This window comes from Python bivittatus, unplaced genomic scaffold (assembly GCF_059951505.1).
Source record: "Python bivittatus isolate LINGU-HERP-01145 unplaced genomic scaffold, Pbiv_v1 ctg000330_np1212, whole genome shotgun sequence".
In the NCBI taxonomy this organism is placed as follows: Eukaryota; Metazoa; Chordata; class Lepidosauria; order Squamata; family Pythonidae; genus Python; species Python bivittatus.
The window spans coordinates 47255563-47268300 of record NW_028277058.1 but is presented as its reverse complement, the minus strand read 5'-3'; the positions used below and the strand labels follow the sequence as shown (position 1 = coordinate 47268300).

At 40.0% G+C, this 12738-nt stretch overlaps 1 protein-coding gene across 1 annotated transcript in view; it reads right to left on the bottom strand.

The window, feature by feature from the left end:
* Nucleotides 1–9946, bottom strand: part of PKP2 (plakophilin 2) — a 52887-nt gene extending 42941 nt beyond the window's left edge. Inside the window, exon 1 of the mRNA XM_007428387.4 lies at nucleotides 9745–9946. Within this exon, the coding sequence (XP_007428449.1) occupies nucleotides 9745–9946 (202 nt within the window). The remainder of the gene's footprint in view (nucleotides 1–9744) is intronic.
* Nucleotides 9947–12738: the final 2792 nt, after the last annotated feature.

Below are 12738 nucleotides of genomic sequence, written 5' to 3'. Positions count from 1 at the left end.
TTAACTCAGACCAGCAGAAAGTTCATAGGTTTCCCGCTCTTAAAATAAATGATATCTTCAGTTAGAGTTCTGCAGGATGTAAAGTAGGATATAAGTCACCCCCAAATAGGATGCATCATTATCTTTAAGCTGAAGAAACTGTTCACATAAGAATGTGTCTGTTCACTTTTGCATTATGGTATAATCTGGCTGCCTTTTGTATCAATAAACTGTTGCTTACTCTACATTTACTCAAGCAATTGATCCCCCATTACTTTCCCATGCTCTGGAATCTCTGAGTTACAAACCAGAGCAAACATTCCTTAATCTTCCTCCTCAGCTTGCTCTGAGACCACCAGCAAACTGTGTAGATTAGAGAAAACATATGGCAGACAAACCGTAGGGCACAATTGTGGATTAATGAAACTCTTCATCCATATCTGGAAAGTTAAGCAATTCTGCAGAAAATGTAAGAGGCAGGGAGCCCATTTTATTTTGCATTCCTGAAAGATCAAGTTATTTGAGCTGTCCTATTTCCTTGGTTATTTCTGTTCTAATTTATTTTTTAATCATTCTCTCAGGCTGTGTGTCTCATCATAAGGTCCTCAGCATACCAAATTCAGTTGATTAAAATGGAGTATTGGTCTTTATATGAGTTGCAAAACTCTTTTTTAGATCATGAATACAGGTAGCAATATGGCCAAACTGTATAGCAGAAGTGAAAGAAATTACTTGATTAAAAACTTCAGACAAGATTAAGCACTATGGTGATGTGTGATTTCCCTCACTGGATATTTTAATTTTAATTTAAACAAGAACATAAGAAAAAGGTGAAGGTCATAGCACAAGAGAAGAATATATATTTTATATGTGGAAAATACCAGATTCAATTCCTTGCATTTCCAGAGACAGGAAAAAGATGGGAAATTCAAGATCTGAATGAAGGACAGTGTGGCTACTTTGCCCGTATTATTTATGCATAGCCAGGGGCGGGCAAAATGGAAGATTTCTCCATGATTAATGCTGGTATTGTGATGAGACATCAGACTAGAAAGTAAGAATCCTTAAGAAAGGTTTTTATGGATAAGCAGTGATTAGTTGAGACTGCAATACAAATTTACAGGTTGCATCTTAAATATTCATTATCTTAATCAGGGTAACGGGCAATAAGTATTATCACTGACTGAAAGAAGACCAAGGTTGTCCATCAGAAAGCAGTGTCCCCCAGTAGTAGTCCCTAAATACAGCTTCATAACGAGCCAATATATAAAAGTCTAAAATAAATAAAATACTATGTAAAACGTAACAGGCCAGTCACCTCAGATAACAACACACGTTCCAAGTGCCTCAGAAGCTACCAGATGGCAGCTGGAAAACCAAAACAGAAAATCTGATGGAGGATTGATGCAGGCCCCACTAGTGAAAAAGAATATCTGCATATAAAAGTCAGTTAACAACATTCCAGTGTAAGCAAACATCAACCCAAGACATTGCTTTGCAGATCAAAGTAGGAATATTTGGTTGGGGATCCTGGATTCAAACACTATAGCAAGGTAATTTGACCTTAACCTAGATTGCTAAACCTTGGCTTCACAAATCCAAGTAACCACTAAATGGCAATAAGGAAATAGTTTTCTGCAAATATTTTTGCCATGTAGAAGCCATTTAGAATTAGGCAGTTCAGATATGCCCCCCCCCCACAACCTTCTCAGTGGGTTCCAAAGTATACCCTTTTACTTTTTTGCACCCAAATCAAGGGTCAATAAGTTTTTCAGGCAGTGGGCACCACCAGCCAACTTTCTTTGGCAGGAGGGATGACAACCGTTAAAAAATATGTTTGCGATATATATAACAAATTAAAAGTGGTTGAACTCTGGTGAGATTTGCAGGAACCCAGAAATCTTATAAGATTTGGGTCTCTCATGAGAGTTCCTCTATTTTTACTTTGATTTTTTAAAAAGGTTTTTAATTTGTGGGTCATGGTGCATGGTGCCCTCTGGCATTGTGTCCTGATCTGCCACCTAAATATATGCCGTCTTGCCATTTAGTTCTAGACACAACAATATTTGATCCTGGGAGGTCTCCAGTGATGATTTTTTGTCCTTCTGTATCTTGATGTCACACTATCCAGTTTGCAGGGATTTTTGCACATAAAACAGTATTTAAAATTTCCAAGAGCCCCTGAAACACAACTAGTTTCTCCTCTCTGTCCCATCCCATTATGAGGATGGGTATTTTGATGACAATATGCAAACACACACCCACTGTTTGCAAGATGTCTAAATACCTTTCCACATGTGCTGCTCAATCTCCTGATCCAGCTATCCTTAATTAACAAAGGTTTTCAGTGATGAGATTGACTAAACCTGCAACAGGGAAGATATTCCATGTTGCTGGGGCCACTACTGAAAGGACCCCATACCTAAATAATTCCAATCTTTTGGATCTCAAAGCATATGATTTGGGGGAGAGGCAAAAAAGTGAGTCATGGGGGAGGTTCCCTTATGTAACTAAAGCTAAAGGAAGCTGTATGTTAATCACCTAAATAAGTCTTCATAGGAAAAGGTAAAAGCAAACCCTTCTCCCAGCCACCCCCATCAAGATGCTTTATTTACCCTGTTTTAAGGTTGAACAGTCAAGGGAAACAGAGGCAGAATCTTGCAGGAGAGGTCTCGGCATTCATCCTTCAATCCATATTCTTTATTCTCTGCATGAAACTACTCTGATCTAATTTAAGTATCTCCTGATGAGTCTGCCTACAGATACACCAAGGGCTTGCCTGTTTTGATACAGTCTAGCCACTCTGGTTTGGCAATTCATCTACAAATTAGTGGATAGCTTCTCAGGGGCTTACATCTGATCTAACTGTTGGGTTACCCAAAATTCATCTGGGTTGATGGGATTTTGCATCTTGGAGTCTTGGATAACTTTCTTTACATACTAATAATATCTCCTTTCAAGGTTTTTTAGAAGGCTGAACACTTTTGGCAGGACAGAACCATGTTAATTTGTTATAGCAAACTCTCTCACACACCTACAGGCATTGGTATGGCATCTTAAAGATCAACCAAAGTTTTTTGGGGGTGGGGGGTAGGGGAACTAGTATCTACCTCATCAGATGAAGCAGCTTCCAGTCCTTGAAAGCTTATGTTACCATAAATCGGTTAGTCTTTAAGGTGCCAGAAATCCTTCTTTTATTTATTTTCCCCCCACTCAGAGGAAAAGCAATTATTTAGAACAAAGGCTAAGTAGAGAGATTAGATTTCAAAGTAAAAAGGAAGGGATCTTATCAGTTTAAAACTGGATGCCTCCTCTTCAAAGTTAGAAAACCAGCAGTCTGTCATTAGGGTGCCCACAAAAAGGTTTAGCTGCTCTAAAAGGATTTTATATATAGTAACATTGGGATTTTGTCATTAAGTTTTGATTTCAGGAGTCCAAATTTTTCATGTTTCAAACTCTTCTCATTAAAGTCAAAACAAAACAGATCCATTATTTTTCAGCTGTTAGAAATCCCAGAAAGGTTTTCAATAATATTTTCTCCTTCCTCTTATTTCATTCATCCTTCTTAGACCACAAGTTTGAGATCAGGAAATTAAGTCCCTTAACCCATAATTGTATGATCAAGAAAACATATTTTTAAACTATGTAAGGCCATTTTACCCACACTTATTTATTCAGTTAGATGGATTCGTTGGAAAACGATAAAGCAATTGTTTATTAATGACTGGATTTGTGTTCCTAGCGAACTCCCATCTGGTGATCCTAGGCCAGATTTGTAGACTGGTTGATCTATAAACATTCCAGGTATTCCCAAGAAAAATAAGGCAACATTTTGCATTTCATCTGCAGTTTATTTAAATTAATAAAATAAAATATATTAAAAATGCTTCCTTTAAAAATCTAATTTTCAACACAGAGATATTGGAAGAGAAAATTAAAATATGTACCAATGAAAACAGAGCGGCTCTCCTAAAAAATAATTGATGTGATTAATTCCTTAGTTTCATAATCCTCATGGAATTATGTGTACTATCTGCTCAAGTAAATTTGAATTTAACTGTTAATACGAAACAGAAATCTTTTGTTCCTTATACAGAGAGTTAGCAACCTTAGCTATGTAGTCCACTGTCACACTTTTATAAACAGAAGAACTATGCAGGACTAATCTCTGTGTATGAAAATGCATTTCTATAGAGAGAAATTCCTGAAACAGGCTCATGTATGCAGATTATCACCTTCAAGGATTGCGGGTCTTATTTTGTGGCCAAACTTCTTTTAACTTCAGCACACTTTAATGTATAATTATGCAGTTCCTGTATTAAGGAACTTCAATCACTATACAGTTCTTTAAACATTTACTCTAGCATTTAGAAGAATTATGAATATTATTAGCCTCCAGAATGCAGCCTCTCAACATTGCAAAATGCTCTGAAAATAAAAGTTAGAAAAAGTGACAAGGGAAAAAAATCTTCTGCCCCTACAAATAAATTGCAAATGTTTCACAGAAAATTAAACTGCTCCTGAACTTTCTCAGTTCTAAGTCCATTCTAATAGTGACATATACTACTATATATCTTTCTACCAGAAAATACACACAGAATTCAGTTCCGCCCACAGGCCCAGTGTCAATTTTCAAGCATGCTCATTGGCCGGCCTCAGATAAAGACATGTTTTTCAACAATATTTGCTCTGGAGTCTGCAAACAATGGAGAATTATTCACAAACTTACGACAATATATAACAGTATAAAGAAATGTACTTCTGTCCCTTGTTTTCATCTACTGACAATTGTACCCTCTGGATGATATAAAACAGGCAACTTGTTTTTCTTTACTATCAGGTTTTTGTAGGTAAAAAGAATAATATACAATCCCAATATTGAAAAGGCTCAGTGCTTTCTAGAGAGTGCCACACCTTACATTTATAACGGCCCATATCTCATATGATTCATCCCTCCTTGACGGTTGAACAAAAGGACAACTGTTTTAACAATCTCATCTACAACAGTTGGCCACTCATTTCTCTCCAGTCTCCTATGAATGTATCCAGGTGTATCAGTCCTGCTGGTTGCTTCGTAAAAGATTGTGTGATGGTAAGGGCAGGTTCTTGTATTAATCTTAAAGACAAGCTAGGTATTGCAGGCATCAGAGTAGTGCAGGAATCTCTACTGAACCAATAATGGTGCATCTTCCAAAGGGAGATGAGGCCAGGGTAAAAACAAAGGTGGGAGCAGGGGAAACAAAACATTTAATTACAATTACCAGGGCTGTGTCAAAGTCTGTAAGACGCTCACATGGCATTTTGATAGAACTCGGCCCCTTTCATACAGGGTTCATGTACAAAAGGGCAGAGCTCTGATCACGAAGCTGCACCCCCAGTCTTCCAGATTTGGACTTCTTCCTGCAGATGCCTCTGACAATTATCTTCATTTAATTAATTAGAGTGGGCATGATTACGTCCCATGTATTTACTTTTCTCCGTTTGGTTAAATTAAAAAAAGATGACAACTTAGTGGAAATCTTTGCAGATCCATGTAAAGCTCTCGAGACCATAAGTCTGTAATTTCAGTTTATATATTCCTGGGCCACTGTAACATTTTTTAAGACTGCCATTTTTGTAATTACTCCCAGGATCTATTTTGTTGACATCTATATTCCTGCCTTCAGGCAGCTACATTTTCCTTTAAGAAATCAACTGTTGGACAAATTCTGTGCTTCTTAAACACCCACACTTTCAAATATATCTATTGGGAAATGAGCCAATAGACAATCCTTTTACTTAAAGCGCTTCCACTTATTGTTACAATAAGAAATACACAATTCAAAAACATAGAATTAAATGAAAGTAAAACAGCAGATTAAAAGCTTAGGAAGAGAGTTGATAAAAGCTCAGTGTCATGCATTTTAAAAAAAAAAACTTTTGTGAACTAAATGCTGGCCAAAAGTCTTGAGGAGGTGGAATACTGCCAGGAAAGAAACAAGGTGGGCTTCTTCTACTAGTGCAACTGTAAAAAAGATTCTCCCATACCTGATTGCTGGTGAGGACACAAGAAGAGCCTTTAACAAATCACAGTATGTACTTTATGGTGGATTCAGAATCACACATTAGATCCATTTATGATGTATATGGCTTTGGATTAACTGCAACAAATCATTCAAATGCTAATATTGGAGTCAACTACTGTGTAAAAACTAGTCACTCAAAATCTCAGCTTTTAATTTTTAAAAAATGTTTAGTAGCCCATTGTTCCTCTGAGAAGCTCAGAGCATAAACATGGCTCCTTCCCTTTTCGCTTTGTTCTCTCTTTAGAACAAACACTATGATGTAAGTTAAGTTCAGAGATAATCTTGGTTCACACATTGTCCTAAGTCATGGTGTCTTTAACCCTGCTTTATTAAATAAATCACCCACTGGGAGAGTTCATACAACATACTGAATCTGAACTAAAAATATTGTGGTTTAGTATGACATGTTAACCCAGGCACTGAAGCCACCTGAGGATTGTCCAGTGATTGGGTATTTAAACTAGGATAAGACTAATCTGACATTCAATCACAGGATCATACAGGCTGACTATAAGAACAAAACAGAAACTTCACTGAAGAACCATAGCAATCCGGGTTCCTGGTTGCAAAATACTAGAAGCAGAAATTCACTTTCTTTGCAACAAAGAAATTCTGAAGAAATGCATTCTTCCTACAATTTTGAATAATCTAAATCAATCAATCAATCAATCAATCAATATTGCTTTATTTTGGTCAATGACTATCCCATACATACATGCAGGATGGTGTACCCTTGCATAAAATAACCCCAAACCTAAAGTCACAAAACAAATCTATCTCAACTTCACAATTCAAAGGAATTAGGGAACCTGTCTTGTGCCAGTCAAGGGGCGGTGATGTATTTTTTTCCTTTAACCCTATAGGCCACGACACACAATTTGGCCACCTTTTTGTATATCTCTGATCCTGAACAAGCAAGTGAAGCATGAATTGCAACATATCACAGAAACCTGGGAGGCTCATAAAACCAGGAGAATAGCCTATATGCAAAGCACCTACAAGGACCTGTGTTGTAAAGAGATAAAACATGAGGGGAACGAGAGGAGATTAATTTATGGTAGGTGCCTTCAGGCCAAGGAGTGTAAAATATACTTATCCAAGTAATCCAAATATATCTTACTTGGATTGTCTGGAGAACTACTTAGTGAAAGACATTAGTCATAAGCCTGTAGCCCTGGGGGAAAATCAGTCTGTATGTTTAGATATGAGTGTACATGACACAGCTAAACGAGACAAGCTTCCATTCTAGAATAAAAGAGCTGGAGCTTCAAAGAGTTTGAAGAAAACGTCTTCAAACATTTCAGTAAGAATGACTGATATATTCCTTCCTGAACTATTGACAAATTACGCTTCATGCAGCTCTGTGCCTTTCTGTGCCATACACTGTTTTAAGCGGGTTATGAAAATAGCACCCTCCAGTTTCTTCACTGAAGCATTAATACTGGATACCTACCAAGTATCGAAAACCGTATTTGCCAAGTGATAACATGAGCAAATATTATATTGTTGAATTTACCTCAAAGGCCTGATTCATTTATTTCAAACATATATCACTTGACTTCCCTAAAGTCACTAAATTTCACTAAAATTTCAAGGCAGCCTGGAAGAAGCTGATGACTTAGTTGATTATTATGCTAGTATCATTTGGGTAGTTGAGTGGATGATGGGGGGGAATTAAAGAACCTGTTTTCCTTTTGTACATAATACATATCCATATACTAGTCATGGAAAAGAGTAATGGGAAAGGATCCACCAGGGGCATCAAAAAGTCAAGATGGTGCTCACAGCTATGCAGCTGAAGGCCCACCTGAGGATATCCCTGGGAGAAACCACACCAAGTCTCTAATGTTTTGACTGGTGATAAAAACTACTTTACTAGGTGGTGTTAATATGGCTGTGTTGCTCCAGTCTCTCCCAACTTCATACCATACAACTGCCATCATTCCCAGACAGCTAAGACTAGATCTCTGAAACATGGATTGGTGTACTAACAGTTATAATAACTACTACGGTATATAGTAGGATGGGAAAAGTAAATGCTTTTAATGATTGTGTTAAAGCCTAGACTGAAAACTTTTTATATTAGTTGTGTGCAGCCTTTGTTGGTTTAGTGATCACAGTTGATAAGTGATACTATGGGGACTGCACTCCAAAAACAGTGAAAAAGTATTTCATTTCTCACATTGTCTTTGTCACATAACATAATGTAATATATGATATATGAGGAATGCAATAACATTGGAGGTGAATTTTTTAACACTGTGAGATTTTTATTATTTTATTTCATTTATTATAAAGATGGGCAGTGGTTTTTAGTATCTCTAACTTTCTCTTCTCTTTTAAATATATAACAGCAAGCAGTAAAATTTGCTGTGCAGTGTAGGTGAACGGCTGCACATATCCTACAACAGATTTTTATCAGTGGACCTCATGCAAGATGAAAATCAGCTGTATTATAAATTTGAAAATGGTCCCACTACATCTAAAACAACCCACCTTAAATTGGGGTGGTTTGTATGGACACTGGCTCCTCCTTCAACGTTAACATTTTAATATGTTTATATGTTGCCCAACTCCTGGCAGCTCTGGATGGTTTCTGACAAGAAGGTCTAGTTAGTACATAGAAAATTGAAAGAGGAAAAGGGTAAGGCATGAAAAGGATGGAAGGAGAGGGGAAGAACATCTGTACAGACTGTACGATCAACTAGAAATACAGGTTCAAATCTCTCCACTCAGCCAAGAAGCTCACGGGCTAACTTTGGATCAGACACTATCTCCCAGCCTGACCTATCTTGCAGGCTTGTTGAGAAGATAGGACAATGGGAGGAAGATAATAATCTAGGCTATTTTAAACTTCTGAAGGTAAGGTGGGATAGAAATTCTTTACTCTCAGCCTAGACCAGCATAACGTTCCCACACCATTATGAGGCATCCTATATCTCAAGAAAATAGATTGGATTCCCCAGTATTTGACACACTGCCTCCTACAGTTTTGTTGGCAGGACAAATAGTGGCCATTAATAGCCTTGTCTTCCATACATTTCTCTTTTCTGTGTGGGCCTTTGAGTCACTGCCTGGACTAATTCCTGCAGTTTTCTTGTCACTTGTTTTTGGAAGTGGTTTGTCATTGCCTCCTTCCTAGGGCTGAGAGAGAGTGACTGGCTCAGCCGATGGCAAGACTGCTGACGAGCTTTAAAAGTTACCTGTTGAATTGCAAATCCTACCATATTAGAAATTCCCTTTAACAGCAGATTGCATTACAGGTGCCTTTGCTAGTTTTAAACACATCCCTCCAGTCCAGTCCAAAGTCAAAAGTTTGAAAATGTTCCAGTTTATTTGCTGCAGGAGGTTAAGGTCGCCACCCATCTGGATACACCAAGGAGTCTCTGCATACACTTATTTATCCCAACAAAAGTTTTCCCGGAGTCCAGTCAGTTTCTTTCCCTGGCCCTTTGCGGAGAGATTTACAAGGGCTCAACTCAAAACGGCCTGCGCTCTCCTATGCCGCAGAAAGAGGACATTTTAAGAGTTTCTCCTGCTGCCCGTGAAGTGAAGGAGGAAGGGGGGACGACGTGAAAATTGCCTCTCGCATCTTTACTTGCTTAAGGGCGTGGGGAAATCATTCACGCCACTGAAAAGCGGGAGGGCGGCGGGAAAGGGCCCGCGAGGCTCCCGCTTCCCGGCCCCCCGAGGCACTCACCGTTGACCAGGGAGCCCCGGCTCTTCCGGGCCAAGGTCTGCTGGACTTGCCGCTGGATGCGGAGCGACTTCTGCGCTTCGGCTCGCCCGTCCGATAGCATCGACGGCAAGGCGAGGGTGGAACTGTCCAGCTCGTCCAGGATCTGCTGGCCCAAGACGGTGCGGATATAGCCGGCGTCGGAGCTGGCCGCGGGAACTGCCATGGCGGCTGGGCTAGAGAGCGGACTTCGCGACTGGCGCGCACTCGCTTGCCGGGCAGGGCCGGGCTGGGGACCTGCCCAGGGGGCTGAGCGAGCCTCCACCCGCTGGCGGAGCGCAGCGGGAACAGCCGGCCCCGCCCAGCCCGCGGTATCTGCCGGCCGCACCCGCGGGGCAGCCCCGCCTCCCGAGCCTCCTGTCGGGCGCGTCACCTTTCATCCGCCCGACCCGGGTTGATCTCTCCTGCTCCGGGAACTGAATTCTCATGCAATCTAGTCGCGGGCAAGCGGGAAGCAAAGTGCAGCCGGCCAGAGATCAAGGCTTCACGCCGGTCGGGAGTCTGTCTCCTTACTCGGGAGTAAGTCCCGCACAGCGCGGCCGGCTCTGATCCTCGGAGGCGCACGTCTGGGGTGGGGTGGGGCCGGATGGCGATTAACCCTTTGTTGGGAAGGGTGAGTAAAAAGCCTCACCTGGCTCTTGAAACGGGGTGACGTGAGAATTCACGCTAAGCCCTGCAGGCATTTTTCCTTTAAGGAAATACACTCTGCACCTCCTCAGGAGCGCTTTCCCTTCTGTCGGGCTGAGTTCATTTTTTTCTCTTTATTTTAAATTTGGGGTTGGGGGAAGGGATGGGAAAACTGCTCTTCCGTCGAATCCCCCTACGCAGCTGATGAAGTGAGCTACAGCGGACGAAAGCGTCTGCCTTTTAATAAAACTCGAGAGTTGGGAAAGGGGTGCCCAGACTCCTGTTTTTTTGCTGCCGTAGGCTAACACCGCTCTCCTCCTCCAAAGGCCCCTTCTCCGAAAGCTTAGATCTTCCCCAACGTGGTGCTCCCACCCTTCCCTGTGAGCGTGGCAAAACTTAGCACATCTGGAGGTTAGAAAAGCACTTCTCTATATAATGTAGCTCTTTTCCAAATGCCTCAATAAGCTAGTTGCTATCACCAAATCTAGGGGCATGGAATTCCACCATCAACTCCTGCATGAACGTAAGAACTTTTGTCAATCCTGAATCCGCTGAAAATCCCTACTTTTGGCTGCTGACTCAGCAGGCTTGACTCTTCAACTCAGTTGCGGTTCATATATAATCTGTCTCAATCTATCTGATATGAAAGGGTAATTAATGTATTTGGGCCAACCTCACTAAGTTATATCTTAGGAAAGATTTGGAGCAATTGCCTATTATAATTCTGTGTTGACATTGTAAGAAAGAGTTGCTGTCTTTTGAGGAAAAATGGTTGGGGGTTATCCATTTATTCCTAAGGTTCTGCAGGGAGAAAAACCTTTTAATAGGTTCATCTTTCCAACATCACACTGATGCAGCTTTTTACACATGGATCCTTGAGATCTTTGTGGATAACAAATTAATATTTTTCATTCATGGAATTACTCTAATCTGCTGTCTTGTGATGCAGTGCTTACACACACTGGCATCCTGTTTTTTGTCTGTGACTCAGGAAGTTTCAGGTGGATGCTAATCCATGTTTGGAAATCTTCCAAGCTGGTGTCTCTCCCTTCCCCACCCCAAAAAGAATAGGTGTTGAATCACTCCTTTTTTTGGTAGCATTCTAAGAATACTGTACTCTTGCATACCATAACTGGTAAATACAACTTTTTCTTGAGATTTGCAGATGGTGGCATTATGATTGAATGATCAGGGATCTGAATAAAATAGAGGTGTAATGGTCTTTAAGAGCAGGAAATGGTTTTTTTTTAATTTCCATACTTTTTGCAACTGAAATCCTTCTTTTAAATTTTTTTTGCATAAATATTATCTCCTTTTATCAGTTTACACTATAGCTGATTTTAGTGCTGTTTTAGGTATCATACTTGTATGTGATTGCATTTTATGGTTCCCACCTTTTTTCTATAAACCTCCCGAGAATCTTGGCTCTTGGTGGATGAATTTTGTAAATAAATAAATACAGTTTTGTAAGCCTGGAATCTAGTCTTCTTTACTTCAAGGCTAGATGGAAGGACAGAGAGAATTTGGATATAGAGCATATATTCATCAAACAAATCAACCCAGAGTTCTCATTTGAGGCACAAATGACCAGGCTCAAATTATCATATTTTGAACACGTTATGCGAAGACCTCATTCTCTGGAAAAGGCTCTAATGCTGGGAAAGGTGAAAGGAAAGAGAAGAAGAAGACGACCAGCAGCAAGGTGGATGGACTCAGTTATGGTGGTGATGAGTGCACCATTGGGAGACATGAAAGACCAAGTTAGAGACAGATCTTCATGGAGAAAATCTATGTGGTCATTAAGAGTTGACAATGACTTGACAGCACATAATCATCAACCATCATTCTTTGGAGAAGAGTATAGAATGTTGGTTTATAACAAGCAATGGCTGGTATAGCTCTCATAGGGCTGTTGTGGGGAAAAATACAGGGTGAATAGAGTTGAGTCCTGGAGGAAAGGTAAGATAGGGATATAAGAATAAAAATTCCCACCTCCTATACAGAGGGATATTTATATGCTTCCAGTCCTCTACTTGCTATGTTTTATATATAAATATTATGAAGATCCCTCAAGTTTTCAATGGTGTCTTATTTAAATAAAATACTTTTCTGGAATTTCTTGCTGCTTGGTATAAAGAAGAAAGAATGGTAATAAATTAGATAGGCATGTCATAACTTGACTAATGAAATGGGGGAGGGGTGTGGCAAATACTATTCAATAAATAGAAATGAGGAAGGGGAAACTCACTTTGGATTGTACTGAACCATATTCCTGTCTGTTTGTGCACACCACATCAACAAAACCAGGCTTGGAAATGCGCCTTTCACTGC